At 37.2% G+C, this 26,779-nt stretch overlaps 2 protein-coding genes across 6 annotated transcripts in view; one reads left to right on the top strand and one right to left on the bottom strand.

Moving 5' to 3' along the window:
• The first annotated feature begins 44 nt into the window (after positions 1-44).
• On the top strand, positions 45-12,079 carry LOC111866901 (methionine aminopeptidase 1D, mitochondrial). Of its 3 annotated transcripts, none has more exons than XM_023856255.2 (6): positions 45-366; positions 4,346-4,527; positions 4,609-4,800; positions 6,727-6,877; positions 8,861-8,971; positions 11,498-12,079. In XM_023856255.2, the coding sequence occupies exons 1-6, from the start codon at positions 339-341 to the stop codon at positions 11,695-11,697; spliced, it is 864 nt and encodes a 287-aa protein (XP_023712023.1). In that variant the 5' UTR covers positions 45-338; the 3' UTR covers positions 11,698-12,079. The 3 variants fall into 3 exon arrangements, with proteins under 3 accessions (XP_023712023.1, XP_023712020.1, XP_023712024.1); XM_023856252.2 differs by having other exon boundaries at positions 47-366; positions 4,311-4,527; XM_023856256.2 differs by lacking the exon at positions 4,609-4,800 and having other exon boundaries at positions 47-366; positions 4,311-4,527.
• Positions 12,080-22,693: 10,614 nt separating this feature from the next.
• Positions 22,694-26,779, bottom strand: part of LOC111866897 (F-box/LRR-repeat protein 20) — a 51,234-nt gene continuing 47,148 nt past the window's right edge. For all 3 annotated transcript variants that reach the window (XM_023856247.2, XM_023856246.2, XM_033752461.1), the window contains one exon: positions 22,694-25,755. In XM_023856247.2, the coding sequence (XP_023712015.1) occupies positions 25,648-25,755 (108 nt within the window). In that variant the 3' untranslated portion in view covers positions 22,694-25,647. The remainder of the gene's footprint in view (positions 25,756-26,779) is intronic.

A 26,779-nucleotide genomic window follows, 5' to 3' on the forward strand; every position in this document is an offset into this window, starting at 1 on the left:
TTCCAGGGAAATGTATTTAGAATTGTTGATACATATCTCCGTGAGAAGAGAAGTGGACATCAAGTAAACTGTTTGGGGTTTATGCCTTTTGATAAACTATATATTTGCGAACATTAGTAGATAAGATGATTGCTCGCTGTTAATTACTATAAAAAATCGTAAATTAATTGAATATTACTTTTTTACTGCAAGGTTGAACTGATGTATACATATTTCCCTCCTAAAACACGAAACGTGTTAAAATACAAACCAACTTTATTAATGTACGGCTAAAATGAAGTTATTTTTTGGTCAAAAAGTCACGAAGTCTTATCTACAAAGAAGATATTTCAACCTCGATGATTTCTGGGAGAGATCATGGAAAAGGTAACCTCAACGCTATAAACAGTATCGTACTTTTCATGGCACATCGTCAGTAGTCAATAAAAGCAATGTAATAACGTAAAAGAAATTGGTAAAGTGCCATGTAATTGAGAAATGCCCTCTGTAAACATAAATGACGTTAGAATTAAAGGGCTGTCAATTAATTCGCAACGAATTAGACAGTACTTTCTAACTGAAATAGTTCAGCAATGATTTCAGCCAGCTCACACTTAAAAGAGCGATAGAAAAGATAATAATTTGTTATAGTAACCAAAAATAGAGCATTTCTACGTCAATTTCCATATACAAACCATGAGCATACAACTACAGATGAAATTAATAAAATTATCGGGCCATTTAAAAATAACAACTACTCTGGATATTATGAAGTATCCAGCAATATAATGATAGTAGGCTCACAATTTCTGTACTGTTGAGGTATCTGTGTAAGAATAATTGAATGGGAATTGTAATTTTTCCAGACAGGCCAAATTACAGATCAGTTTATTAATCATGTTTTCTAAAGTATTTTATGAAAGTACATTCAGATGAGTAATGCACTATTAGACTCTTAAGAGCATTTTAGTCACTGTATTTGTATTTTATTTTCATCTGTTTTGCTGCATAGTAACACTTGGACAAGTCATTTGGCAATACGAGTTAACGAAACAAATCTACAAAGTTACAAGCATACTACCAACATTTGTTACAGTCATAAGCGATACATTTAAAAAAATACACAAACTACTATATACAGCTCATGACATCTGAACATAAGTACTTGCACCATCCACTTTTTTATTAAAACTAACAAATTCATTTATCGTATAAAAAGAATGTTTCAATAAAAAGGATTTTAAGTCTTTTTTTTAAAGCTGAAAACCCAGTTTTTTATTTTGTTTGTTAAATTTTTTTGTTGCTAGTGGGGTGGGACTAAGTCCCTTGTACTGCAGCCACTTCTGGCCTGTTGTACAAGCCCCAGATGATAGGTGAGGCTGATTGTGGAGTAATTGGTGGAATGAAGATTGGCAGGGGAAACCGAAGTACTCGAAGAAAACCTGCCCCAGCTCCACTTTGTCCACCACAAATCCCACTTGACCAGACCCAGGATTGAAGCAGGGCTGCCGCGGTGGGAAGCCAGCGACTAACCGCTTGAGCTATGGCGCGACCCCAGTGTTTGTCGCCTAACTATACAATTCTATCCCCATATTTACCACACTTTTTTTAAATAATGTAGTTCTGCAGAATTGAACATGAAAATCCTTGTTTATTCTTGTATTATAACTATGAATATTTATATTTTGGATCAAAACTGCTTTGTGCTTTTTTATGTAACATAACACCTCTTAGATATACAAAGAAGTGATAGTGGCGATGCCATAATCTTTAAAAATTTGCCAGCATGACTCTTGTTTACCAAGTCCACTAATTATTCGCAAAACCCTCTTCTGCATTTTAAATACCTTTATACTATCATCTTCACCCCTCCAAAATATTATTCCATATCTCAATAACAATTGAATCTTTCCAAAATAAATGCTTCTTAACATATTTGGACTCAAAACTCCTCTTAGTGATTTAATTATATGGGATGTTTTACAAAGTTTTGAACATAATGACTGGATGTGGGTATTCCATTTAAGGTTGTCTGTAATATCTATACCTAAAAATCTCAGTTCCGTTGAGTAAGCAATTTCCAAGTTATTATAGAGTATCTGCAGTCTAACTACAAACCTATTTTTACTAGGATGGAATAACATGGCAGCTGTTTTTTTAATATTTATTAAATGGTTATTTACCTGAAACCATGTTTCAAGCTGTTTCATGATCTAATTTATTTTCTGTTGAGCTACATCCTTATCTTTATCAATAACAAGTACATTAATATCGTCTGCAAACAGTACCATTTCCACACCTTGTACATTTAGTGGGAGATCATTTATACTATACAGAAGAAACAGTAGTGGTCCCAGAATTGACCCCTGTGGTACCCAATGTATTGTTTCTCTCAAGGATTATATATATGTATTTTGGATAATATTTTTATTCAGGTGATTTATTTCAACAGATTGTACTCGGTGAGATAAGTAAGATTTAAACCATAAATTAGTAACCCCTCTGATCCCGTAGTAATTTTATTTATCTAGTAATATATTGTAGCCTATCACATCATATGCCTTTGTCAAGTCAAAAAATATTCCTATAACGTGTAACCTCCTGTATATTCTCAATGAAGGTCTGGGAAGCTGTTTCTGTCAATGTGTTTTTCCTAAATCCATTTTGCACTTCTGTTAATGCACTTCTGTTAATATGATAGATTTTGTTACATAGGATATCAATGTGTTACACACCAATTTTTCTAGTAGTTTGGAGAAAACTGACAAAACTGATATTGACCTATAATTACAAACTTCCTGTCTTTCCCCCTTTTTTATACAGCGGTCTTACTTTAGCTATTTTCATCTTATCCGGAAAGACCCCTGATTTTAAAGAGGCATTGAAAATATGTACTAAAGGTTTCTTTATGTAATGTGAACATCTCTTGGCTAAATATTCTGGAATTTCATCAAAGTCTGCAGATGGTTTACCTCTTTGACTTTTTATTACCCTCTCTGTTTCAATTTCGGTAATAGGGAGCAAAACATTGTGTTCATTTGATATTGAATCCTCTGTTGTGAGGTTTGTACTGGAGAATGGTTTATATTATTCATTAAAAGATCTTCAACACTTTCCATAAAAAAGGAATTCAACATGTCTGCCATTTTTTGTGGATTGGATGTTTCCTCACTTCCATTCTTTAAACTAGTTATATAGTCGCCCTGCCGAGAACTTCCAGTTTCTTTATTTATTATTTGCCAAATTGCCTTTGTTTTGTTATGTGAACTTAACGTAATCCTATCATTTCCTTTTCTTTTAGCTTCTGTTATAACACTTTTATAGATTTTCTGATATCTCTTAATGTATTCTTATACATCATTTGAAAAATTTGTATTTTTCTTTAAAGTGTTTAAAAGTCTCATTTTCCAACTTGAAACCTTTATCCCCTGTGTAATCCATTTAATCTCATTACAGTTTTTCTTATAAACTGTCTTTAAAGGAAAAGTGCTTTCAGAATAGTACAAAAATCTGTAAAGAAAAGTATTGTAAGATGTATTTAATTCATCATATAAAAGAACATCTTCCCAGGATTCCATCTCAAGTAGATGGTTGAATTCTTCTATATTCTTACCTGAAAACTATCTTCTTGTAATTTTTTCCATCCTATTTAAGCTTATTTACCTTTATATGCAATATCTGATTACACTGAGAACACATCTGCTCACTAATGACACTACACAGACTGGTGTCATGTCCCAGGGAACAGATGAGAGGCTTCTATGACTTGCTGAGACAAGAGAACAGAGAAAGGAGGTTTTTGTCTCAGCAAGTCATGGACGCCTCTCATCTGTTCCCTAAACACCCCCTCCGAAACGTCGGTTAACACCAAATCTATGAGGTGCAACATCCCAGAAGACTGCTTTTTCATGTAACAAGAAGTATGCTTAAAGCATCTCTCAAAGCAATCTGACAATCTAAAGCAACTCTACAACAAGCAAACAATAAACACTTACTCAGTTTTATATAATTAATACTATATGCTCACCATAATTTATACAGAAAGCCTTCTTGCAGGTACATGTGAGGCTGCAACAATAATATGAATCCAAAACACACAAANGTTGCACCTGCTCTCACTGTTTCTTCACCTGCGGTTTTTTTTCCTTCTACCCTGAAGATGGAGGCGATACGTTCCTCCGAAACGTCGGTTAACATCACATCTACATGGCGCCACATCGCAGAAGACTGCTTTCTCCATAGTCACCACTGTGAAAACCTCAAATCTTACTTAATTTAATACAATTGTCACAATTCAGGTATTTACTAACCACATTTCTGTTCAATTACAGGAGGGATTTTGGTTCTTATAACATTGTAAAACCAGGTTTTGTTAGTGAGGGACGCTCAGTGCCAGAACGTATCAATCGGCCATCATACTTTGACACATCAATGCCACCTCCTGGTCCAGATGAACCAGAAATCAAGACAGAAGCACAGATTAAGAAAATGAGAGACAGCTGTAGACTAGCTCGGTTCATGTTGGATTCTGTTGGTAAATACATCAAGGTAAGCCTGACTGAAATGCAAAACAGGAATATTTTATCATTACCAACATATTAAAATTGAAATGTTATTTTACTCACATAGGTGGGCTGTACTACAGATGAGATTGATGCTGTGGTTCACAGCCTGGCAATTAACAATAATGCATACCCATCCCCTCTCAACTACAGGGGTTTTCCAAAGTCTGTCTGCACATCTGTCAACAACGTAGCATGCCATGGAATCCCTGATGATCGCTGTCTAGAGGATGGTGACATTATCAATGTAGACATTACTGTAAGTTTTACTGTAAATAAAATTCTGCCATTCAGCAGTCTGTACTTACACTGTGGCATTAATAGGTAATATTTCTGTGCTGATCAGTAGCAGGAAGTGTCACTTATCTATATTATATTTTCTTGAATATTTTTCTTCTCTGTTTTATTTTATTCTTTATCCAGTTCTCAAATCCCCCCCCCCCCATTCATTTTACTCAACTTTGACTTGTTCATTTTCATACATATTTGAGTTATGACATCAGTCATCAGTCAATTGCCCAAGTGACCAGGAAGCAGCAGACAAAGAAGCTTGATAGCTGCTTCCACTTTGAGTGCTTAGATCCATGCTTCCTTGAAGCACAAAATCATGATATGTTTCACCACCACACAGCGTAATCAGCTTCTGGAAACAAGGAATTGTGTGCATGCTAGACATTAACTCAGAAGATAATCATACTATAAAAGGTAAGAAATGTAAAGTTGTCCCTGTACTTAACTAATTAAGCACTACGCCATTAAGGCACATGGGCGAGTGGATGTATAGATCCACATGTTCTTGATCTTGGCACTAGTTGGAAGTGAGTGGTCAGGTTAAAGCCCCAGCCACTTTACTGCTGGGGAAAAGAGCCCATGGTACCCATTAGATAGGAAGCTGGGTGGGTCCCAGAGTTGGTCTGGATGCTGTGGAAAAGAGAAAATTCTTGACCCTACCAGGACTTGAACTCAGATCCCTTAGTTGCCCAGCTCGTAGCCAGTCCCTATACCAACTACGCTATTCCAGCTCCTATAATCATACTGTAATAAATGGAAAACCATAATTCACTGAAAGGTTAAGGTCACAAGGTGCATTAGATCTAGTTCTTCCTGTGAAATAAAAACTCTTTCTAAATTGTGTAGGGGTGTAGGAGGTGGGTACATGGTCCTAATCTGTTGCAGAGTCTATAATATATCAAGCTGGTGTAATAATTTATTGGGCTGCAAGAGTGACACAACATAATCTAATATAGAATTTTCACACGATTTAATGAGCTTCTGGAAGGCATTAGTGTCATCCAGGCTTTGTGATGAGATGAGCAATTCCATGGTTAATGTGTAGTTTTGGGTGGGGTGAGCAGCCTTAATTTGTGCTTTAGGAATTTACCCAACCAAAACTTTTCGTGGACTGGAAGAGTGGAAGTATCATTTCTTGTTAGAAAGTACGTTGAATTTCCTGAGCATCTGATGATTTTTTCAAATTCATTACTAAAACTTTAAATCTCTGAAAGGTAACATCCCTTTTATCAAAAGAAATACTTATTCTGTGCTCAATAAGAGTTGAAGTGATGATTTTCTGCTCACACCCCTGTCATATTTCCTGCTAACAGAGACAACCAAACCGTTAGTTTTCAGACATAACATCCTATGCAGCAATTTCTCACCTTTCAGTGTTGCTTTTCTCAAGAATATAAGGTCACCTCTTAGGCAAAAGGAAGTGCGGGTTCAAGTCTGTACTTACTCCTTGGCTCTGTTGTTCTCTGAGGGACTTTATGACTGATGCACATTCTTTTCTATCGCTTTCTATCTCTATCTCTTCACTTGCAGCTCCCATAAATCATTCTCTTTATCTTGCTACCATTGCAATCTTGGCTGTCCCATCTAATCAAATGTCCCAACCACTCCTTCCTTCTCCTTTCAAGTTTGCTACAGGATCAGGGGATTTATATAATTCCCTCATTTATTGCCTGCTTCTGATTCTCCAAATCCCTTGCTCAGTTATTGATTATACATCTGTCAAAAGTTGACATTTCCTGCAGGTTTGATATAACTATCCTTCTCAGTCAAGGACCATATTTCACATCCTTACATCACAACTGTTTTCATATAGGTTCATGTCCTACCTGTACAAAAGTTTTCACCATGTCCATACTGATATATTCAATTAATTTATTTGTGTATGCTGGTATAGGTTTATCTCAATGGATTCCATGGTGACTGTTCAGCAATGTTCCTAGTTGGAGAAGTGGACAAAGATGGCAAGGCATTGGTGAAAGCAACAGAACAGTCACTAGAGCGTGCTATTTCAATTTGTCGACCAGGAGAGTTCTTTTGTAACATTGGTACTTATCTCATATCACTTGTACTTTGTAAGGTGCATACAAATCTTGCATAGTATATCTTTCTGAAACAAACTGAATTCCTCTACTTCAACAGTCTACTTTGTTTACCTCTTGTTTCCTGTATCCTGTCACAATTCATATGATGTAAATATTTACATCTTTTATTAATATTAATCATATTGTGATGCATTGCACTATGGAGAACATCCCCTCCCCTGCCAGCCGTGACGTGGCGGCATCGGAGCACTATCGCTACTACAGTAACAGGCCAGTTAACACTCCGCCCCCCTCCCCTGCGGTGACGTGGCAGAGGTGCGGCTGTGTCAGGCAACCATTGCCGCAGTTACTGCACAGCAGAAAACAACTCTAGACAGCATTGCCCAGCAGCACCTGTAAACAGGTGACATGGCAACAGGGAAGTGAGGCGCTTTCCGTTGTCTGGCTGAGGGTTTATAAGAGAACTGCACTGCCTAAGGAGTCAGTTGAATTGGAACAGTCGCCGGGTTCAGTTGTAGCGAGCAAATAATGAATGTGAAGAATACCAATAGTGTGAGAAGTTATTGGGAGTCTGTAATACAGTGACAGTGGTATAGCTCCCGTGTTATAAGTATGTGAAGACTACTGAGGACAGAATGAATTGATTAGCTTGTAAGGTTTGTAAATTGTGTAAACCCATAACAGTGTCATAATTAATTGTAGCTACGACTTGTAGGTTGTTAAATAAACCAATTAACAATCCAAACGGCGTCTTCAGTAGCAAAACACGTTACAATATATATGTATTGTATTACATGAACTTTCATTACCCTTTCAATATCACTTAAATTAAGAAAATCAATTACAGTTGAAATGAGTAATTCAGCAATGTAAATTCTCTGAAAACAGAAAGAAAAACAAATGAACAACTGTAAGGTCATGTTCTACCTGTGCTTTAACTAAGCATCACACCATGAAGATGTATGGGGAGTGGAGGTATAGCTCCACCATTCTTGATGTTGGCATTAGATGGATGTGAGTGGTCAGCTTCAAGCTCCTGCCAATTTAACCCCCAGGAAAAGGCTGCCAGTACCCATTGGATAGGAGGCTGAGTGGGCCTTAAAGCCTGTCTGGATGCCATGGACTGAGAAACAAAAGGAAAAGGACCTCTGGCTGTCCAGCCAGTCACTGTGCTGACTGAGCCATCCAAGCTCTAATGATGAACACCAGTCAGTTCTATTACATTCCAAACCAGTTGAACTACCTAGCATGACTCTAGAAACTCTCAGACACTTGCATGGAGATTGGCCACAACTAGGAGCAAAGAAACTAAGTATATGTTCATGCATTGTCAACATAATGCAGAACAGAATCATAACACTGCATAAGGTATAATATAAATCCTTTGAACATGTTGCAAATTTTAAGTACTTAGGAATAACGGTAACAAATCAGAATCTTACACATGCGCATGCATCTATTTATGTATAAGTAATGAAAGAAAGAGCAGGTTAAATCAGAAATATTGCTAACATTCAGCTCTTTAGTATTAAATTTCTGGCATCCTTACTAGAAACCCAAAAATTAAAATATGACTGTCATTGTACCTGTTGTAGTGTATGGGGTCTATCATTCTGGGGGTGAGGCACGGGGTGTTGAGATTAACTGAACCTAGGAAAGAGAAAATAACAGGAAAATTAAGAATATTAGCTAATAAGATGCTTCATAATTTTTATCCTTTGCATAATATTACTGTGGTGATTATGTCAAGGATTTGGGTGAAACATACACCATGCATGCAGATGGGGGATATGAGAGTGCATACAAAATCCTAACCAGAAATAGGATTTAAAGAGGTGGGCTAGACTGAACTTGCCTGTTACAGGGTCTGATGTTTATGTTGAAGTTTACAAAAATTGCAATTGGGTGTACACTGGACATTGCATTTTCCATGAAAATTAGAGAACAGAAGGTTTAGACAGACAAAATAAGTAATATCTGTTACAGGGAGTGAAGTGGAGCTAGTGGCACGCAAGGCTGGGTTCACTGTTGTACCATGTTTCACTGGACACGGCATTGGCAGCTACTTCCATGGTCCCCCAGACATATACCATTGCTGTAAGTGTCAAAAGAGGAAGAGGCTAGTTTGTGGTTTATGTTCTCCATCTTTAAAAAATGTTGAATTCTATAATACAGCAAAATCTCAGTAAGTATTGCTTTAATTCTTCACAGTAATGAATCTCACCATAATTACTAGGGCAAAGTGTTGGTCTGGATGAACTGATAATATTTTTGGGTGGTAACATTACATTACACTAATCGGGAAGAGGGGGTGTCTGACATTGCCATATGTCCATAAAATAGTGTCTGTGTGAAACCAACAACAAATTTACCCGTGACAGAAGTATGCACTATATATGTTGAAGTTAAACGGGAACCAGCTATGATGGGTGGTGGGACTACTTACAGGACACTGTCACCTTAAAGGACACCTGTTCAAACTGGGCCTAAGTGATAGTCCCACTTGTGAGAGGTGTCGAAGAAAATGAAACAGCCACACATATCCTGTGTGAATGTGAGGCCTTAGCTTATTTAAGATTGCATCACTTGGGTCAATATTTTATGGGACCAAGTGACTATTTCAATGTTCCCACGTACAAAATCCTGCACTTAATTCGAAGCGCAGGATTGTTGGGATAACCAGAAGGGGAGGCACAGTAGATCACTGTGGTCTCGTTGCAAAGGCCAAGAAGGCCCACCCCTTATCCTTCATTCATTCATGCACTATACAACTAATGTTCACGGCACAACTGACGAAGTACATATACACGACATATCAACTGGACTGTTACAGGGAAGTACCAACATATCAACTAGAGAATAACAGTGAAGTACTGAAGAATGTTGGCCATTAAATCAAGGATTTACTGTAACTGGCTTCCAGAAGCTGTGTTGCCATACTCTGCATTATTCAGAACTTCTATTATAATGTGGCATACTAGCTCAAAGCAAGAACTGTGGAGCCAGAGAAACAGCCATTGATAGGTTAATGGCTGTGTAACATGCAACAGTGGAGTAACTGTTGGAAGCGAAGTTTTCTGTGCTATATAATGAGGACCAGCTGCCACTGAGGTGGCAGTTAGAAGAGTAGGAGATTGATGTGAAATAGCTGCCAGCCTGCAAAGATGTGAACCCAGAAGCAGAGGAATGTCCACTGTTGGAAGACGTTACCAAGCAGAGCACTGAGACTGTGACTTCAAAAACTAAGTCTTTATGTGATAGTGATCTGTAAGGTGTAGTAAAGTGTCAAATAAATCTGATTACCAATCCAAACCCTGCCTATAGCCAGTCAATCACGTGACAGTAATGGATTTATACTGCATTTTTGAGGGAATATTCACCAGAAGAAACTGAAAAAGAAAATAGGACAGTCTTATTAAAATTGATCCATTTGGTCACTTTATGAATGTTCATTTGTAAAAAATGAAGCTTCAGTTTTGGTTATTTTATGAATACTCATTTGGAACCAATTCCAGTACTTTTGTGACATCAGTGTATCAGTGTGAGAAGTCCTCTTCTTGGGACATTTTAAATGACCTTCATTCATAGAACCATACAACTCCCATATAGAAAGCCAGTCATAACTTTTACCTGTTGTACAAGTGGTTTAGAGATGGCTATTTTCTTACAGTACTGATAGCAGTAAAAATACTGTAGTAAGTGTTGTAAGATAGAATGGAAGGGGCTGTGCTGTGAGGTGTCAGTTGGCAATCCTCCATTAATTTAGAATGTCTGCATTAATTAATGATGCTTTAAAGTGTATTTCAATATTTTCTAACATTTTACTTCTTGGCAAGGCAGACTGTAATTTCATTTATTACAGGAGAAGTTGGTTTGTGTTCCCATCGATCAACTAAAAATAACAATAACTATGCTTAAAGCATCTGTAAGACAGTCAGTTATACAATTTCTTAAATAGTGGCTCCTAATATAAAAAATTCAACTTTAATGCCAGCATATTTATCTGAATGAGGTATATAACTTTTCCGTGAAACATTTTCTTATTTAGAGGATCTGTAATGAGATAAACATTTCATTTTGGTCTTTAAATGAAATGGAAGAATATTTGGTTAATACAGCTTAAACCCTTATTTTGAATGTGTTTTAGAAGGTTTTTAAGACAAATTTTAGTATAAAATGATTCAGCAGTCAAACGTCGGACAATAAAGTTTCTTTAAGTGTAAACAATTCCTGAAACAGACATGGAACTTCTGGATGTAATATGGAAATGAAGGTGTTCTTCATATTAATATATGGATATATTTAAAGAAAATTCATACTCATCAAGGTGGCTCAAGTGGTAATGCTCTCAACTTGTATAACTTGTGTATGTGGGGGGNCAGCTGACACATCAGCTGTCCTGATTGAGGTTTTTCATGGTTATTCTCAATGTTTCCAGGCAAATGGTGAGATAACACCTTGAACTAGGCTATGACTGCTTCCTTCCAGATCTTTTCCGCCCATTATTTATTATCATCCTACCATTACAAGCTAAGTTTCTGGTCCACATAATGTATTTCAAGATGCATTGTATATTTGTTGTTTAATATTACATAAAGCAGAATAATTTTTTGTTTGGTGCAGATAATAATTACCCTGGGAAGATGAAAACTGGAATGGTATTCACAATAGAGCCTGTACTGGCCCAAGGGTCACATGAGATAGTCATACTGGAGGATGGCTGGACAGCTGTTACGCTGGACAATGGGCGGACTGCACAGTTTGAGCACACTGTCCTCATCACAGATGATGGTGTAGAGATCTTGACCAACAACGTTGCATAGTACAAACTGTAATAATAGTAACAACCACAATATCAACATGAAAGATGTACAAACTTGTGAAGTGCCCCAAAGACTAATGCCCCTTAAAATACAGATTGCAAGTGATATATGGTAATTGATCTTTGAAAAAGTAAGCAGATTCCCTTAAGGTTAATTTTCTAGACACAAAATAATATAGCAGCCATAAGAACCGGAGTTAAAAATATAAAATATTGTATTAAGCCAGAATATAAGGATTTCTGCAAATTATGTATAAATGCTTGTAAGTCATTACAAACATGATGATGGTGAAAATCAGGTTATATCAGAGAAATACAACATAGCATCTGTACATATATAGAAGAATCTTCCCAGAAATAAAGTAATGATACTAACAGCAGCAGTAACTTGCATACTTATTTGCAAGTGCGTGCAGTACACATTTCTGATTTGAGTAGAATTTGATCCTATGACCACCTGTTCACAAGCCCCTCCCACTAATCTGGAAGCTAAATTACATTTTACTGTTGGGATAGCATAAAGCCCATTCACATATCAACAGGAAAATGTAAAAACAAATTTCACTAAAAGTACTTAACATCAACAACTTGAAAATTTCTACAAAGACAGTTACATGTAGCCGTGTAGTCTGGTGCAAGCAAACCAATGTTTTGGAGGAACGTGTCACCTCCATCGTAAGGGTTAAAGAGTAAGCCATGCAAAAAACCAGCATGAAGCAGGCAGCAACAGTGCTTGCTGTCTGCCTGGTTTCTTGCAAATGTCAGGTTATCAACATTGGTGAGACATGTCACATGACTATTATCATTTTATTTTATTTTATTTTTACTTTATTTTTTTTTCTTAGTGGGGTGAGACTGAGTCCACTTGGTACTGCAGCCACTACTGGCCTACTGTACCAGCCCCAGATAGATGATGGTGATCGTGGAGCAATTAATGGAATGAAGACTGGCAGGGGAAACCAAAGTACTCTGAGAAAACCTGCCCCAGTGCCACTTTGTCCACCACGAATCCCACGTGACCTGACCTTGGTTCGAACCTGGGTCGGCGTGGTGGGAAGCCAGCAACTAGCTGCCTGAGCTATAGCACGACCAGTCATATGACTAAGGAACACATGAAGGAGCACCCAGAATGCTTGGTGGTGGCATAACAGCTAATCAACCATGAACACTGAATACATATTTGAAACACAATGGAATTCCCAAAATTGGCCCACTACACCAGAACTTATCTGGAAAGCCACAGAAATTATCTTAAATAAGAACTTCTGTAGGGGTCATTTCATGTGAAGTCATCCAGAGAGGACGCTCACCATTTAAAAAAAATTAAAATTTGTACACTTATTTCTACATATTTTCACACCTCAAAAATATTTTTTAAAAAATTGTAATCCGCTCGGTTCTCCCGGCACATCCGTTTTTATAATGCGAAAAAACTCGTTTTCGGCTCAAATGGAGGTTTGCGTTATCTTCTATATCTCGATAACTATTGCAGCTAGGGACTCCAATGAAAATCCAATTTGTTCCTCATGATATGGGCAACAAATCATATCATTACAAGGTTTTACTCAACTCACTTCCTCTAGGTGTAATTAACCTTGAAACTTACCTAACGATTTTGGGAAAAACGCTATTTTTCACCTTCAGAAACCAATGGGAGGGTGAAAGTATCAGATCTGTGGTTTCTACCCTTTGTTTTCTCCTACATGAAGAATATAATCACATAGTTTTGAACACCGTATCTATTTTCCAAAATTTTCCAGGAGCTTCCAAACTTTGCTCTGGGCCCAAAATCGGCCATTTTTAACGTCTCATATCTCCGGTGGGGAAGCTCCGAAAAATTTTAAACTCATAACAAATAATGCTCTATTCCAGAGTAACTTGGAGTTACAATTACAACTTTGATATTCAACTAATAGCGAAGTTTTTATAATGCGAAAAAACGCGTTTTCGCCTGAAATGGAGGTTTGCGTTATCTCCCATATCTCGATAACTATTGAAGCTAGAGACACCAATAAGAAACCAATTTGTTCCTCATGATATGGACTATAAATCATATCATTACAAGGTTTTACTCAACTCACTTCCTCTAGGTCTAATTAAGCTCGAAACTTGCCTATCGATTTTGGGAAAAACGCTATTTTTCACCTTCAAAAACCAATGGGAGGGGGAGAGTATCAGATTTGTGGTCTCTACCCTTTGTTTTTTCCTACATGTGGAATATAATCACATAGGTTGAACCCCGTACCTAGTTTCCAGAATTTTCCAGGAGTTTTCAAACTCTGCTCTGGGCCCCAAATCGGCCATTTTTAACATCTCATATCTCCGGTGGAGAAGCTCCGAAAAATTCACAGCAAATAATGCTCTATTCAAGAGTAACTTGGAGTTAAAATTACAACTTTGATATTCAACTAATAGCGAAGTTGTGGGCACTTTAAATTTTACAGATTTTGCAGAAAATTGTTCGTTTCTCGTTCAAGACGAGATTCAAAGTTTCCATTGGGTAAATGAACAGGCTACACTTCACCCTTTTGTGTATTACTACAAGGCGGACAATAACAAAATGCCCAAGCTTGTGTATAATCAGTGATCATGTAAAGCACGATAGAGCCACAGTTCATGTGTTCCAAAAATTTTCTTATCGCCGATATAAAAGAAAATGTGCCTTCAGTCAGGAAAGTTATTTATTTCAGTGATGGCGCTGGAAGCCAATATATAAAAAAAAGAATCTTTCCAATTTATGTTATCATTATGAAGACTTCGGACTTGAAGCAGAATGGAACTTCTTTGCCACCTCGCACGGGAAGAATGCCTGTGACGGTATTGGCAGCACCACGAAGAGGAAAGCAGCGAAAGCCAGTCTTCAAAGAACTCATTTTAATCAAATCATGTGCCCGCTAGAACTGTAAATATTCTGCACAGAAAATATCCCATGAATAGTTTACTTTTTTTTGTGCCAAAAGATGAAGTTGCAAGAAATGAAATCATTCTAAAAAGCATGTTCCAAAAGTGCAAAACTGTGCTCCGCACAAGAGAAATACACCGGGTCGTCCATCTGGAGGAAAACACGGTCAGGTGTTAGAAAACATCCAAGTCCGATGATTTCGAAGACATCGTGAGAGTGGACACTTGCTGAACTACGTGTACTTTCAAACAAAATGGACAATTTTCGTCGGAATACACAAAGAACTATTACCATTGGATGCAGGTAAGCCAATTGTTGAGGTATTGGTTTTTTTTGGTAAAATTCAAAGTGCCCACAACTTCGCTAGTAGTTGAATATAAATGTTGTAATTTTTACTCCAAGTTGCTCTAGAATAGTGCACTATTTGCTGTGAATTTAAAAATTTTCTTAGCTTCTTCACCGGAGATATGACATGTTAAAAATGGCCGATTTTGGGCCCAGAGAAAAGTTTGGAAGCTCCTGAAAAATTTTGGAAAATAGATACGGTGTTCAAAACTATGTGATTATATTCTTCATATAGGAGAAAACAAATGGTAGAAACCACAGATCTGATACTTTCCCCATCCCATTGGTTTTTGAAGGTTAAAAATAGCGTTTTTCCCTAAATCGATAGGTAAGTTTCGAGTTTAATTAGACCTAGAGGAAGTGAGTTGAGTGAAACCTTGTAATGATATGATTTGTTGTCCATATCATGAGGAACAAATTGGTTTTTCATTGGAGTCCCTAGCTGCAATAGTTATCGAGATATAGAAGATAACGCAAACCTCCATTTGAGCCGAAAACGCGTTTTTTCGCATTATAAAAACGGATGTGCCGGGAGAACCGAGCGGAATACAAATTTTAAAAAAATATTTTTGAGGTGTGAAAATATGTAGAAATAAGTGTACAAATTTTGAATTTTTTTAAAAATGGTGAGCGACCTCCCTGGATGATTTCACATGGAATGGCCCGTAGAGAACAGGGCTACCAACTAATCCCTGTCTGGGATATGCACATACTTGAGATGCAGTGGATGCCACAACCATACTCATCCCACAAAACCTGTATCAGAGCAATGTACAACTGCAACAACTTCATAAGAGAATTTCCTCCCAAAAGCAGAAAACAAACAGCTCCCTTTAGACCTATTTCCCTCCTACAATATCTCATTCCACCTTTCCTTTCTTCTCTTTTCCATCACAACCTACCCTTGACCAACATGGATGCCCTCACCATCTTCCATGTCTCAACCCACAGCAACAGTGTGCTTGGCAAACACTTGAATATGTGACTGCACGAGACAGCAGCTGGCAAAGGTTTCTTGGTGTACTCAATGGCCATTATAGGGTTGTTTGATAACACTTCCCTTTCCACTATCCCTACTGGCTCAGACTGGGCACCAGCCACCAGCCTTCCTCTTTTGGTCTGTCAGGCAAAAGGTCTATGCATGAACACTGACTTAACGAACTGAATTTTACCTTGAAGATGGAGGCAACGTGTTCCTCTGAAATATCATCAACATTATCGAACTCTACACATTGCAAAGACTCAAGAGTAGAACAAGCATGAACAGATAACTAATGTGAAACCCCAAATCAGTAATGGTGCCAATATTACTTCTTAGTTAAATTAATACTGTCTTTATTTTCTGGCTTTTTTTTTTGTATCTTGATCTAAGGATGAAGTAAGTGAACGATTTTGAATAACACACAGTAAGAAATTCATGATTTGTACAGGTTAGGAGAGAGAAATCAAGGAGGTTCCAATAAACTGGGCATGAAGCTAGGACAGGAAGATAAGGAATGTAGACAGAATTTTGATTTCTGTTTTACTGTATATGAACAATATAAGTTATGAAAAGGAGAGCTGGACTGTTTGCAACAGTTTTAGTGTGGTCCAAATAATATGTCTGTCATTAATTAGAAACATTTAGAGCTTTTATTAACAAAACAGATTTAAATGACATGAGCACAGTAACAGAGAATTTATGCTGTAAACACTGCTCACACAGGAAACTAAACTTAATCATCAGTAGCACACATTCTTCTCCATTCTTAGAAGCGTTTTTATAATATAAACTCTACCCTTAACATCAATACTCATTTGCAGTACAAAATACACATTTAAATAACATGACTCAGTCTTAATAGTTGTCATACAAACAACACTATTGTCACTTCCTTGGACGTTACATCATGTCCTTGGAAGAGGCACTAGTCCCTCTCATCACACAACACCTAGACTGCAATAAAAGTAGTAGTAGTAATAATAATTGTATGACAATGCAACAGTTGCATAAAATATCTGCCTGAATCATTTAGTCAGGGTGATCATACATGTTTCAGTTGTAAAAACACCCAAGAAACAACAATACTTATAATAATAATAATAATAATAATAATGGAACACACAGTTAAGCAATGCATTTGCAAAACTACAAGATGTTAATTTATGCATTTTCTTTTTGCGTTGTACAGCTGGCTTAAATATAGCCCCAGAGCTCATTTTTTTATTAGGACAAAAATATTAGCTATATCTGACATGCAGTTTTTAAAAACTATTTTAAATGCAATAATTTTCTCTATTATAATAATTTTATTTTTCTGTCTATTAGTTATTGTATCACAGGCTTATTGAGGCAAAACTTTTTTGTTTGTTTATTCCTAAAAATGTTCCTAGCAACTTTATCAGTAATGGGAAGAAGTTATTAAAGGGCATGGGTGAAGGGACTTAGGTCATGTATACAACTATTACCAGTGCCACACTCCATTCTAGTCTTCTGTTTGATCATGATTATCATCAGCATTGAGTTCATTGTTTCCTATCACAGTGAAGTACACATATATTACAAAATTGTAAAATGTATTTACAGTGAAATCCTCATTTAATACATCTCTATAGAGCAACAGATCTGAACATGAAAACAAGGAGAATTTTAAATAGAAAAAATTTAACATGAAAATAAGGAGGGTGAAACCTCTGAAACTGAACATTATTAGAACGCCAATCCAAAAATTGAGGTACATTACATTGAAGTTCCACTGTAAATGAATATAACATTGCAGGGAATGAGATTCCTAGAACAGTTCTTGTAAGTAATAATTGGTTAACACCACAGATTCAATTTTTATAAGGTAACAGAAGCTCCTATCTTTATGTATGGAAGTGAAAACTGGGCTCTGAATAAAAGTGAAAAAAGAAAAACTGAAACAAAGGAACTGTACTTTTTAAGGTCTCTCAGGATATACACTTACAGACCAGTATCCAATACGTTACAAATATTTGGTTCAGAAGAACGAATCCAACATTACAAAAATAGAAGGCATAATGACATCTGAAGAATGGACTCATCAAGACTGCCCCAGAAAGTTAAGATAAGCCAACCAGAAGGACAAAGAAATGGTGGAAAGACCAAGATGATGATGGGAGGATAGTCTCTGAGATGGAATGGGCTTAAAGAAAGAAAAAACTGCCTTAAAGGTGACGATAATAAATTCTTACTCTTGAGTCCAGCAAAGTGCCATGTAAATACACAAAGCTCCAAACTGAAGATGAATGATATGATAGCATACTGACCAATCTGATCTACTGCATAACTTACAGTCACTGATAGCCAAGGATAGTAAAGTGATGAACAAGAGAAGAAAATCACACGACACTCAAAAAACGTAGATCCAATTCCACATTTTCCACCACAAATCTCACGTGATCTGCCTTGGGCATCTGTAGTGAGAAGCAGCCACCTAACCACCAGCGACAGAGCTCAGGCACATGTGGTCAAGAATCAGGAGCAACACTAGTGAGCAACAGAGATGTGAAGTAAGAATGGGATGTAGGAATGACTGGACAGAAGATGCAGAAAGACAGATGAAATTTAAGAACAAAAAGGAAAAGTTCTCTGTGCTTACTTAAGCACCACACCATGTAAATGTCTGGGGAAATAGAAGCTCTGTACATTATTAAACTTTGCACTAGACAGAGGTGACAGTGACATGCCAAAGCCTCCAGTACACCCATGAGGAAGGAGGCTGGGTGAGCCTCAGATCCACTGTGAACAAAGTGATGGGAAAAATCTCTTCCCCTTCCTGGAATCAAACCCCGATTTCTCAGGCCAGTCCATAGCCTGTTCCTTACAATGACTGAACTCTCCTGGCTTGTTTAAAATCCCAGTTAAAAAAAATGGAACGTGACCTGAATGTTACGAAGAACAAACAATGGATAAATTCTAAATTTTGGGGCTTATGGCAGATATGGTCTTTGAACATCCTGGCCTCTACCTACCTGCCTTGCAAAGGTTATGGAGTCCCTAACAACAGGATGAGAACATACAAAGGGATCCAAACTATGACAGGGCCCCTTACATATCACAAGTTTTACCTCCAAAAAATAAGGATGAAGACAATTTACAGAAAAATGCATGAAGGAACTGGATCCTTCTATATCACCAGGACCCCTGGGCATAGCTTACTGCATGGAAAACAGATTAAACTGTAAAGTTTCACATGAACAAAATGTAAAAATGATTTACTAGGTTGAACTATAATCCAGATTCCTTCTACTCATATCTTTTATGATTTATGTAATGTTACTCTCAGTAGCTAAGACTGTATAGCATCAGATGGTAGGATTAAGAAATGATGAATTGGAAAAGACATAGAAGGAAGTCATCACAACCTAATTTGAGGTAATATCCCAGCACTTGCTTGAACAGACTGAAGAAAACCATTGTAATGTTTAGCTAATGACCTGACCAAGATCTGGACCTGAATAGAAGTCAGAAGCATTACTGCTTGAAGCAACTTGCACAGTTCCTATACAATAAAGTGATACAAAGAACATAATGTCAGGTGTGTATTAGGCACATGTACTCAGTGCTGGAACATTAATTTGAAAACACATAAGTGAACTACTGATAAACAGCCTTGCTATACCTCTCTTATCGACTTAAGGGCATCCAAAAAATTTTAATCAAAAGGAAGGTTATAGCTTAAAATGCTTTGTAGATACACAGAAACAAAATGCAGTGAACTCTCATTTCATGTACCTCAGTTTAAGGTTTTCCCTCACTTCTCCCCAAAGAAACCTTAAATGGGGTTTCACTGCACTTAGAGAATGAGTGGCTTTACACATATAACAGCAATGATGAACTGTGCAACATGGAAAGTATAGTGCCCCCTCAGATGTTGAAATAGAAGCTATAAATATATCCCTATTACAAATTCTTTTCATAAAACATAATAAGAAACCAGCTACACAAATTAGAACTGCTTATGTAATGGCATAAAATAAGAAAAATAACAAAGTTATTCGGTGGATGTCCTAACACAATATGTTAACAGGTAATTAAAAGAAAGATTTCATAACAAACAGTTCTGACACTGCAAGCCAACAAATCCTCAAAAATCCTTATAATTGGCAAAACTTATTGCATGAACAAGTGAAGAATAGTAAAGTTTAAATAATTAAGCACCATGCCATAAAGGCATACGAGGAGAGGAAGTATAGCTCCATTCTTTCTTAACCTTCAGCATTAAATGGAGGTGAGTGGTCGGCTTCATGCCTGGAGAAAACATCTCTGACATCCATTGGATGGGAGGCTGTGTGAGGTAGCAAAGAGAAAAATCTCTGATGACAAATGAATCCATATTCTTTGTTCATTCAACCTGTAGTACAATCACTACACTGAATGCACTAACCCAGCTCCCCATGAAGCATAACAAAAATCACTGAATATGACTAATGGAAACTGGTTCTAGATAATTAAAAACTTACAATGAATCTTTCCATGAAAGAATATGTGAACAGCATGGGGTGACTAGTTGGATTCACTGGCTTGCATTTATGCTAGGAAACAATGTCATAATAATCAGGAGATAAATTGTGTCAACTTTTGAAGCACAGATGTAAGGAAGTGATCTCAGATCACAACCTATTCCCTTGCTTAACTTTGTCTTGAAAGATCATATTAGTTTAGGTCTCTGAGTGGAATCTGCCAGAAAGTGCCAAGCCTCTATATAACAATGGTTATTGTAGTCATGAGAGGTAACATAAATCATTTTGGATGAATGAAAATAAGATCCGGATAAATGACATGAAAGCTTCTACATCCTGGATATATGAGATCTGACAATAAAGTTCATGATCTCGCCATCATGTGCTTGCCATGGCAGCAGTGGACAGAAACCTCATCATGGTTTCATGATGTAGACACATCAGTATTTCACAGCTGTGTTGTTGTTGACCTATGGCAGTCTTTCTGAGTGGCCTCTATTGTTGTCTGAGTGTGTATTGGTGTGGAGCTTGAATTAGAGCAATGAGCAACCATTACATTTCTTGTTAAACTTGGCAAGAGTGGAAACAAAATCAGAGAGATGTTAGTACAAGTTTACAGAGATAAGAAAACAGCAGTTTACAAGCGTGACATGTTTTTCTGAGGTAAGAGAAAGTATCACTGATGAAGGGAGATCAGGATGGCCAGCAACAAGCAGAACTGAAGAGAACATTGCAAAAGTTCATCAAATTGTGCATTAAAATCATCGGCTGACTGTCAGGAGCATAGCAGAGCAAGCAAACATCAACAGAGCAACAGTTAGGAAAATCTTAACTGAAGATCTTGACATGAGGAAGGTGTGTGCAAAAATTGTTCCAAAAGAGCTCACAAAAGAACAGTGTCTGTGAGGGAGCTTTTTGATAGTAAACAAATAACTGTGCTGGAACACCCTCCCTATTCACTGGATCTAGCCCCCCAGTGACTTCTTTCTGTTCCCGAAGATAAAGGAAATACTGGAAGGGAGGCATTTTGATGACATTAATGACATCAGGAGTAATACAATGGCAGCTCTGAAGGCTATCCCACAAAACCAGTTCCAAAATTGTTTTGAAGGGTGGATCAGATGGTAGCATCAGTGCATAGCTTCCTAAGGGGACTACTTTGAAGGCAACCACAATGATATTCAGCAATGAGGCATGTAGCACAAGTTCATGAACTTTACTGTTAGACCACATATGCACACACACACAAAATTTTGCTACATCTTGACACCTTTTTATCATCAATTTACAACCCCAATTCTTCTCACCACTGGACCTCTAAAAGGTAAATGGGGCAGAGTGTCAGAGGAACTTAAAGAAGAAAAAGAAACTTTTTAAACTAAGAAAAGCCAAACGTCTATTTATCTAGTTTTTCATAACTTGCACCAGTTTTCACTGATATTGCTAGCTTTGTGTGCACCTCAGCTGCTACAGCCATCTGTATCAATTTTCACTGATCACTCATTTTTGTGTTAAGAAATGTGCCAAACATACAAATAAAAACATTTCTATACTTAGGTACAAATGCAAAAAGCATTAATATATTTGGCCACTGATTGGCCTATTGCACCTGTCTCGGGTGATTATTATGGAGAATTTGGTGGAATGAAGATTGGCAGGGGAAACGAAGTACTAAGAGAAAACCTGCCCCAGCGCCACTTTGTCCACCACAAATCCCACTTGACCACACCCTGGCTCGAACCCAGGCAATCGCAGTGGGAAGCCAGTGACTAACCACTTGAGATACGGCATGGCCTAATTCATGATGTTAATGAAACTGAAGGTTCATCACCATTAGAACAAGGACTCACTACTGAATCCTCTCTGGATCTACTTCAAACAAGTTTGGATCCAAACAATCTGCTTCCATGCAAATCCTTATAATATTCATCTACTTCTTGGTTCCTATAGTGATCTCTTTTCATGAAGTTCTGGCACCAAGTTCTCAATACATTTCTTGTTTCCCATTACCTAAATGAACTTGCTCTCAAGAAAAGTGAACTAACAACTTAGCAACTGTATGGGAGAAAAAGTGCAGAAATTGACAATTGTGAATGAAGCAGCAACTGCATTTGGAGAGTGAAGAGGCCCCTCATAAATTATGACTATACAGGCAGTTTTCACAGTAAGCTGCTTATAAAAACACAAATTACTTCAGAATACTTTTCCTTTTTCATACTTGTTTCTTGTTTCATTTTGGAACATATTTTATATCCATTCAGGAATATGCAGCATAAANATGTGTCAAGAGATCAGATCACACTATAACATTTTGGAACATATTTTATATCCATTCAGGAATATGCAGCATAAATAAAAAAAATTTAATAAAAAATGTTTGAGTCAGTCCTATGAAAACCAAAATTTTGTTTTCCAGCCCTCTCTTCTAATATTTAAGTTATTAGGGCTTATATACACAAGGCCGTTGTTTAGGTGATAGAGCATTTACAAGACACATAGCACTTGAAGTGTGATTTACCATTCTCAGGTACACCTAAAAAAATGTTCAACATAACCTCTTTAATTTATAACATACAAAACCAAAAATTAACTATATGGTCTTAAGCATCCAATTTACTGCACACACCACCTACTGATTCTTGAAATTCGCTCTCAAGATGTAAGAAATGTACGGAGCAGCTCACAATTTTTAATGCAGACATTCTCAAGTGACAGAAGGAAACAATTCATACTTCTCACACTGACATCATCTAACAACAGAAAACTTCCCAGGCATAAGGGTGAAAATATTGCCTCCAAGCTTTCTCATATTATTTTCTCAACAGATAACTCCAGATTACCTGAACTCCCCTTCTGTGGAATTACACTTCTGGATTAATCAGAATTTACTGTGTGATGGATTAAATGATTACTTCACATTACATACTAACTAAACTTTAAATTACCAACACTATGAAGCATAAAAAATTATATTTCTCCAGATGGGAAATAAATGTTGGTGATTCTGAATTATGTGACAATAAATTAAAATGATTTTAGCATACATCCTTAAAATTAGAGGTAAAATTTGTTCACACTCATATTTTTTCTGTATTACATAAACAATCAAATTAATTATTCAAGACTTGTTTTAAGCCAATGTAATATCAGAAGGTAAATAGGACTGTTCAGCAAACCTTAAATAAAAACATGCAAGATCTTAAAAACATAGTCCTAGCAAGTAAATAGTCATGCCTGGACAACCACCAAAAAAAAAAAAAAAAAAGGAAACTTTGAATTTAATAACACAGTTTCTGCTAGGCATCAGACTACAATATAGCACAACTAGACCTATGATATCACAATTACTTATGCCAAAATGGAAGGTAATTAATTCAATTTCTTATTCTTGTTCATACATTCTGTTGCGGAACTATGTTCCCTCACTCGTTTCAGTGAGAGCATGATGTCTACTGGAATGTTTACAAATCTGAAAGTAACATCACATATCCAGTCACAAATTATAACCCACAATAAAGACTACGCAAGATATTATGAGTACTTTTTAAAGAAGTGGAGGACACTATTCCAGACTTATATTCTCATTTTAGATAAACACAAAACTTGTCTCAATTCTCTTTTGCATATTCAACGTGAATTATAAATTAGTACATGCAAAAGGTGGGGTGGGGGAGGAGGAGTGAGATCCTATTCACAAACGGCCTGATAATGGCCCTATGAAAGACAAAACATGTTTTCTTCTTTATGTACATCAAATGATTCCACTACAGAAAATTTCATGGCATTACTCAGATTCGCCAGGTAATACTGGCATAGGACACAGCCAGTCCCTCAAAATCCTTACCGACTCACCATTCAGGATCATTTTTCTGCCACAATTGGGATTATATAACTTCTGAAACTGAAAAAGTGTTATGGAATAATCCATCACTGAATAAATGTTTCCCAGTAAAATGACTGCTTTGAAACAAAATTTTATCTGAACATATGCTATGCAAATGATGAATCCTGGTTATAAGAAATGGAAACAGAAGAATAAACATAGGAACATAAAAAAAATCAACCAGAAACTATTAAATCTTGCATCAATTCAAGCTTTGGCAACTTTCTCCCACTTGTCTGCAAATTAATGTTTTGTGTTGGGCTGCACACTTGATCCGAATTTCATATATCAGACTAGTGTAAAAGGCAATATACCTATGTGAGCATGAACCAGCCAAAGTGCCAGAATGTTTACTTTGACATTGTAGTTAACTTCTTACAGAAAATATGAAAATGTTTCTACTGCTGCTGTTCCTACAGCTACCACTGCTTCATCAACTCTGTGAAGGAATTCATAATGTGACCGACACAATGTGTCTCTCTTCATAAGCAACTCTGGTGCATTAGGGCTGTTTGCTTCCTTGTTCTGCTAGGTATTTGCTTTCAAACAGTTATGTACTCATGGGGAAAAATAAACAGCTTCATCATATATGGAAAAATTCCTAAAGTAAGGGCCTAAGGCATGCCATATATTTTAAGATTTGCAATGAGGAATGGACAAGTCTGAGAGAAGACTAGAGGCATATAGCCAATTGACTAATGTATATCTGGAAACTTCAAATAAGGCCTTTAGTTTCCAAACCTACAATAATAGTCTGTTACTCTTCAGTCTTTCCTCACTATGGATCAAAGTTCTAAATACCACTTGCATTCTATTTATCATCGAGAAGAGTCTAAACACGCAGCATTGTCTGACACTGGTAATAGTTCATACATTCAAAACCAATGAAAAAGAAGCAAGCAATGGGTCCAGCCACATCCTCTGCTTGGAAGATTGATGCTGATCCTCCCTTCCTTGTTCAACCATTCCTAGGACGTTTGCAGCTTAAGTTATCACATTTTCCTCTTTCATCACAGGTTGGGCATTGAGCTTGCACTAGTCTACACACAAAAGAATGCAGTGGGGAACACACTCATAAATATACATACATCTTAAAAAATCAGGCCATTCAAGTTTAGTTTAGTTTGATACACGCACTGCTCAGATCACATAACGTGCAGATATCTTGCAAAATCAGATCTACTGTCTCATGCCACTGTCAATGACTTCCTCCCTTTTTTTTTTTTCCTTCAGCAATCTCTCAGTGCAATGAGCGGGCACAGATCTAAACATAAATAAAGTATTTTGTTCTATTTATAAATGTTCTGCACATTAACACTTTGGTCCTGTTGTGTGACGTGTTAAGAACGACTAGTTCACAAGATGACACAGCAGCGGCAGTAGCGTTGCCTGGATCCACCAGCAGTTGGTGGAGGTGTCACAGGAGCGAAGTACGCATGCACCTTGATGTTAGGGAGATGATTCTGCTGGCCAAGACATCATTAATTCATTTAGTGACTGTTACACCATAAATTAAACATTAAAAAATCCATTCTCCATAAACCATAGTCTCTGGGACTAATACTATGGGTAATCTCAGAGTGCTCCATTAGAGTAGGGCTCCAGCAAAGAAACAACATTCTTGTTATAAATAGCAAAATCCTGTCACAGAATCTGCAATACACTTATGCATACAATTACAAGACCATGAGACTGCAGGGCTAAAGGACAAGCATCATACAACATTTCTATCTGAACATGAAAGGAAAGTTATACTCCAGTGGAGTACACATATTTTTCAAAATATATTCCCTGACATTTTCAGTATCTCACTGAACTTGATGTTCATTTACAACATATATTCTTGCAAACATGACCATACTACAGGTATCACAATGCAGAGGGTCATACATTATTTTTCTTTGAGTAAATATTAAGCATACCGGAAAAAATGTTTAACTAGATTTCAGTGAAGTTCAATCTGAGTTCAATAAAAGAACAGTATTGTGACATGTTGACCCCTACCTCCCCAGCGGTGACGTAACGCTCGCGTAATAGGCAAGTTCCCGCCCCGCCACTCCCCTCCGCGGTGACGTCACCGAGGGATATCGCGGTCGCTAGGCAACGCGAGTCAACAGCGGCGACGTTACGATAGTAACAGCGCTTACCTCCACTAGCGTTACATAGCAACACAGCGCCAGGCAAAAAGGGTGCCTATTACGTGGCCGTTTTCCCGTATTGTCCGATCGAGGCTACATACGGAGCAGCGAAGGCTATTCACAGTCAGTTCTAGTGTGGCTACCGCCGAGTTGTACTGAGTCAGTCAGCGAGTCCTGGATCTACAGCCGAGTTAGCCAGCAACTAGTCCGTTGTATTCTGGCATTTGGAGTGTACTAATTGTGATACTGCAGATAGCAGTAACCGTAAATCTGTAATTTGGGTGATTGTAAGTGCGAATGTGAAATAAAATTCGCTACATCAAATACATCGTGAAGTTATTTGTCGCGA

The sequence above is a fragment of the Cryptotermes secundus genome, unplaced genomic scaffold (assembly GCF_002891405.2).
Source record: "Cryptotermes secundus unplaced genomic scaffold, Csec_1.0 scaffold810, whole genome shotgun sequence".
NCBI classification, from domain to species: Eukaryota; Metazoa; Arthropoda; class Insecta; order Blattodea; family Kalotermitidae; genus Cryptotermes; species Cryptotermes secundus.

Excerpts from the sequence above, each read along its gene's own strand:
- LOC111866901 (XM_023856252.2), top strand. The coding sequence starts at position 275 with ATGAAGTTATTTTTTGGTCAAAAAGTCACGAAGTCTTATCTACAAAGA. Across the intron at positions 4,528-4,608 it reads CTGTTGGTAAATACATCAAG|GTGGGCTGTACTACAGATGA; the intron begins GTAAGCCTGACT and ends TTACTCACATAG. Across the intron at positions 4,801-6,726 it reads TTATCAATGTAGACATTACT|GTTTATCTCAATGGATTCCA; the intron begins GTAAGTTTTACT and ends ATGCTGGTATAG.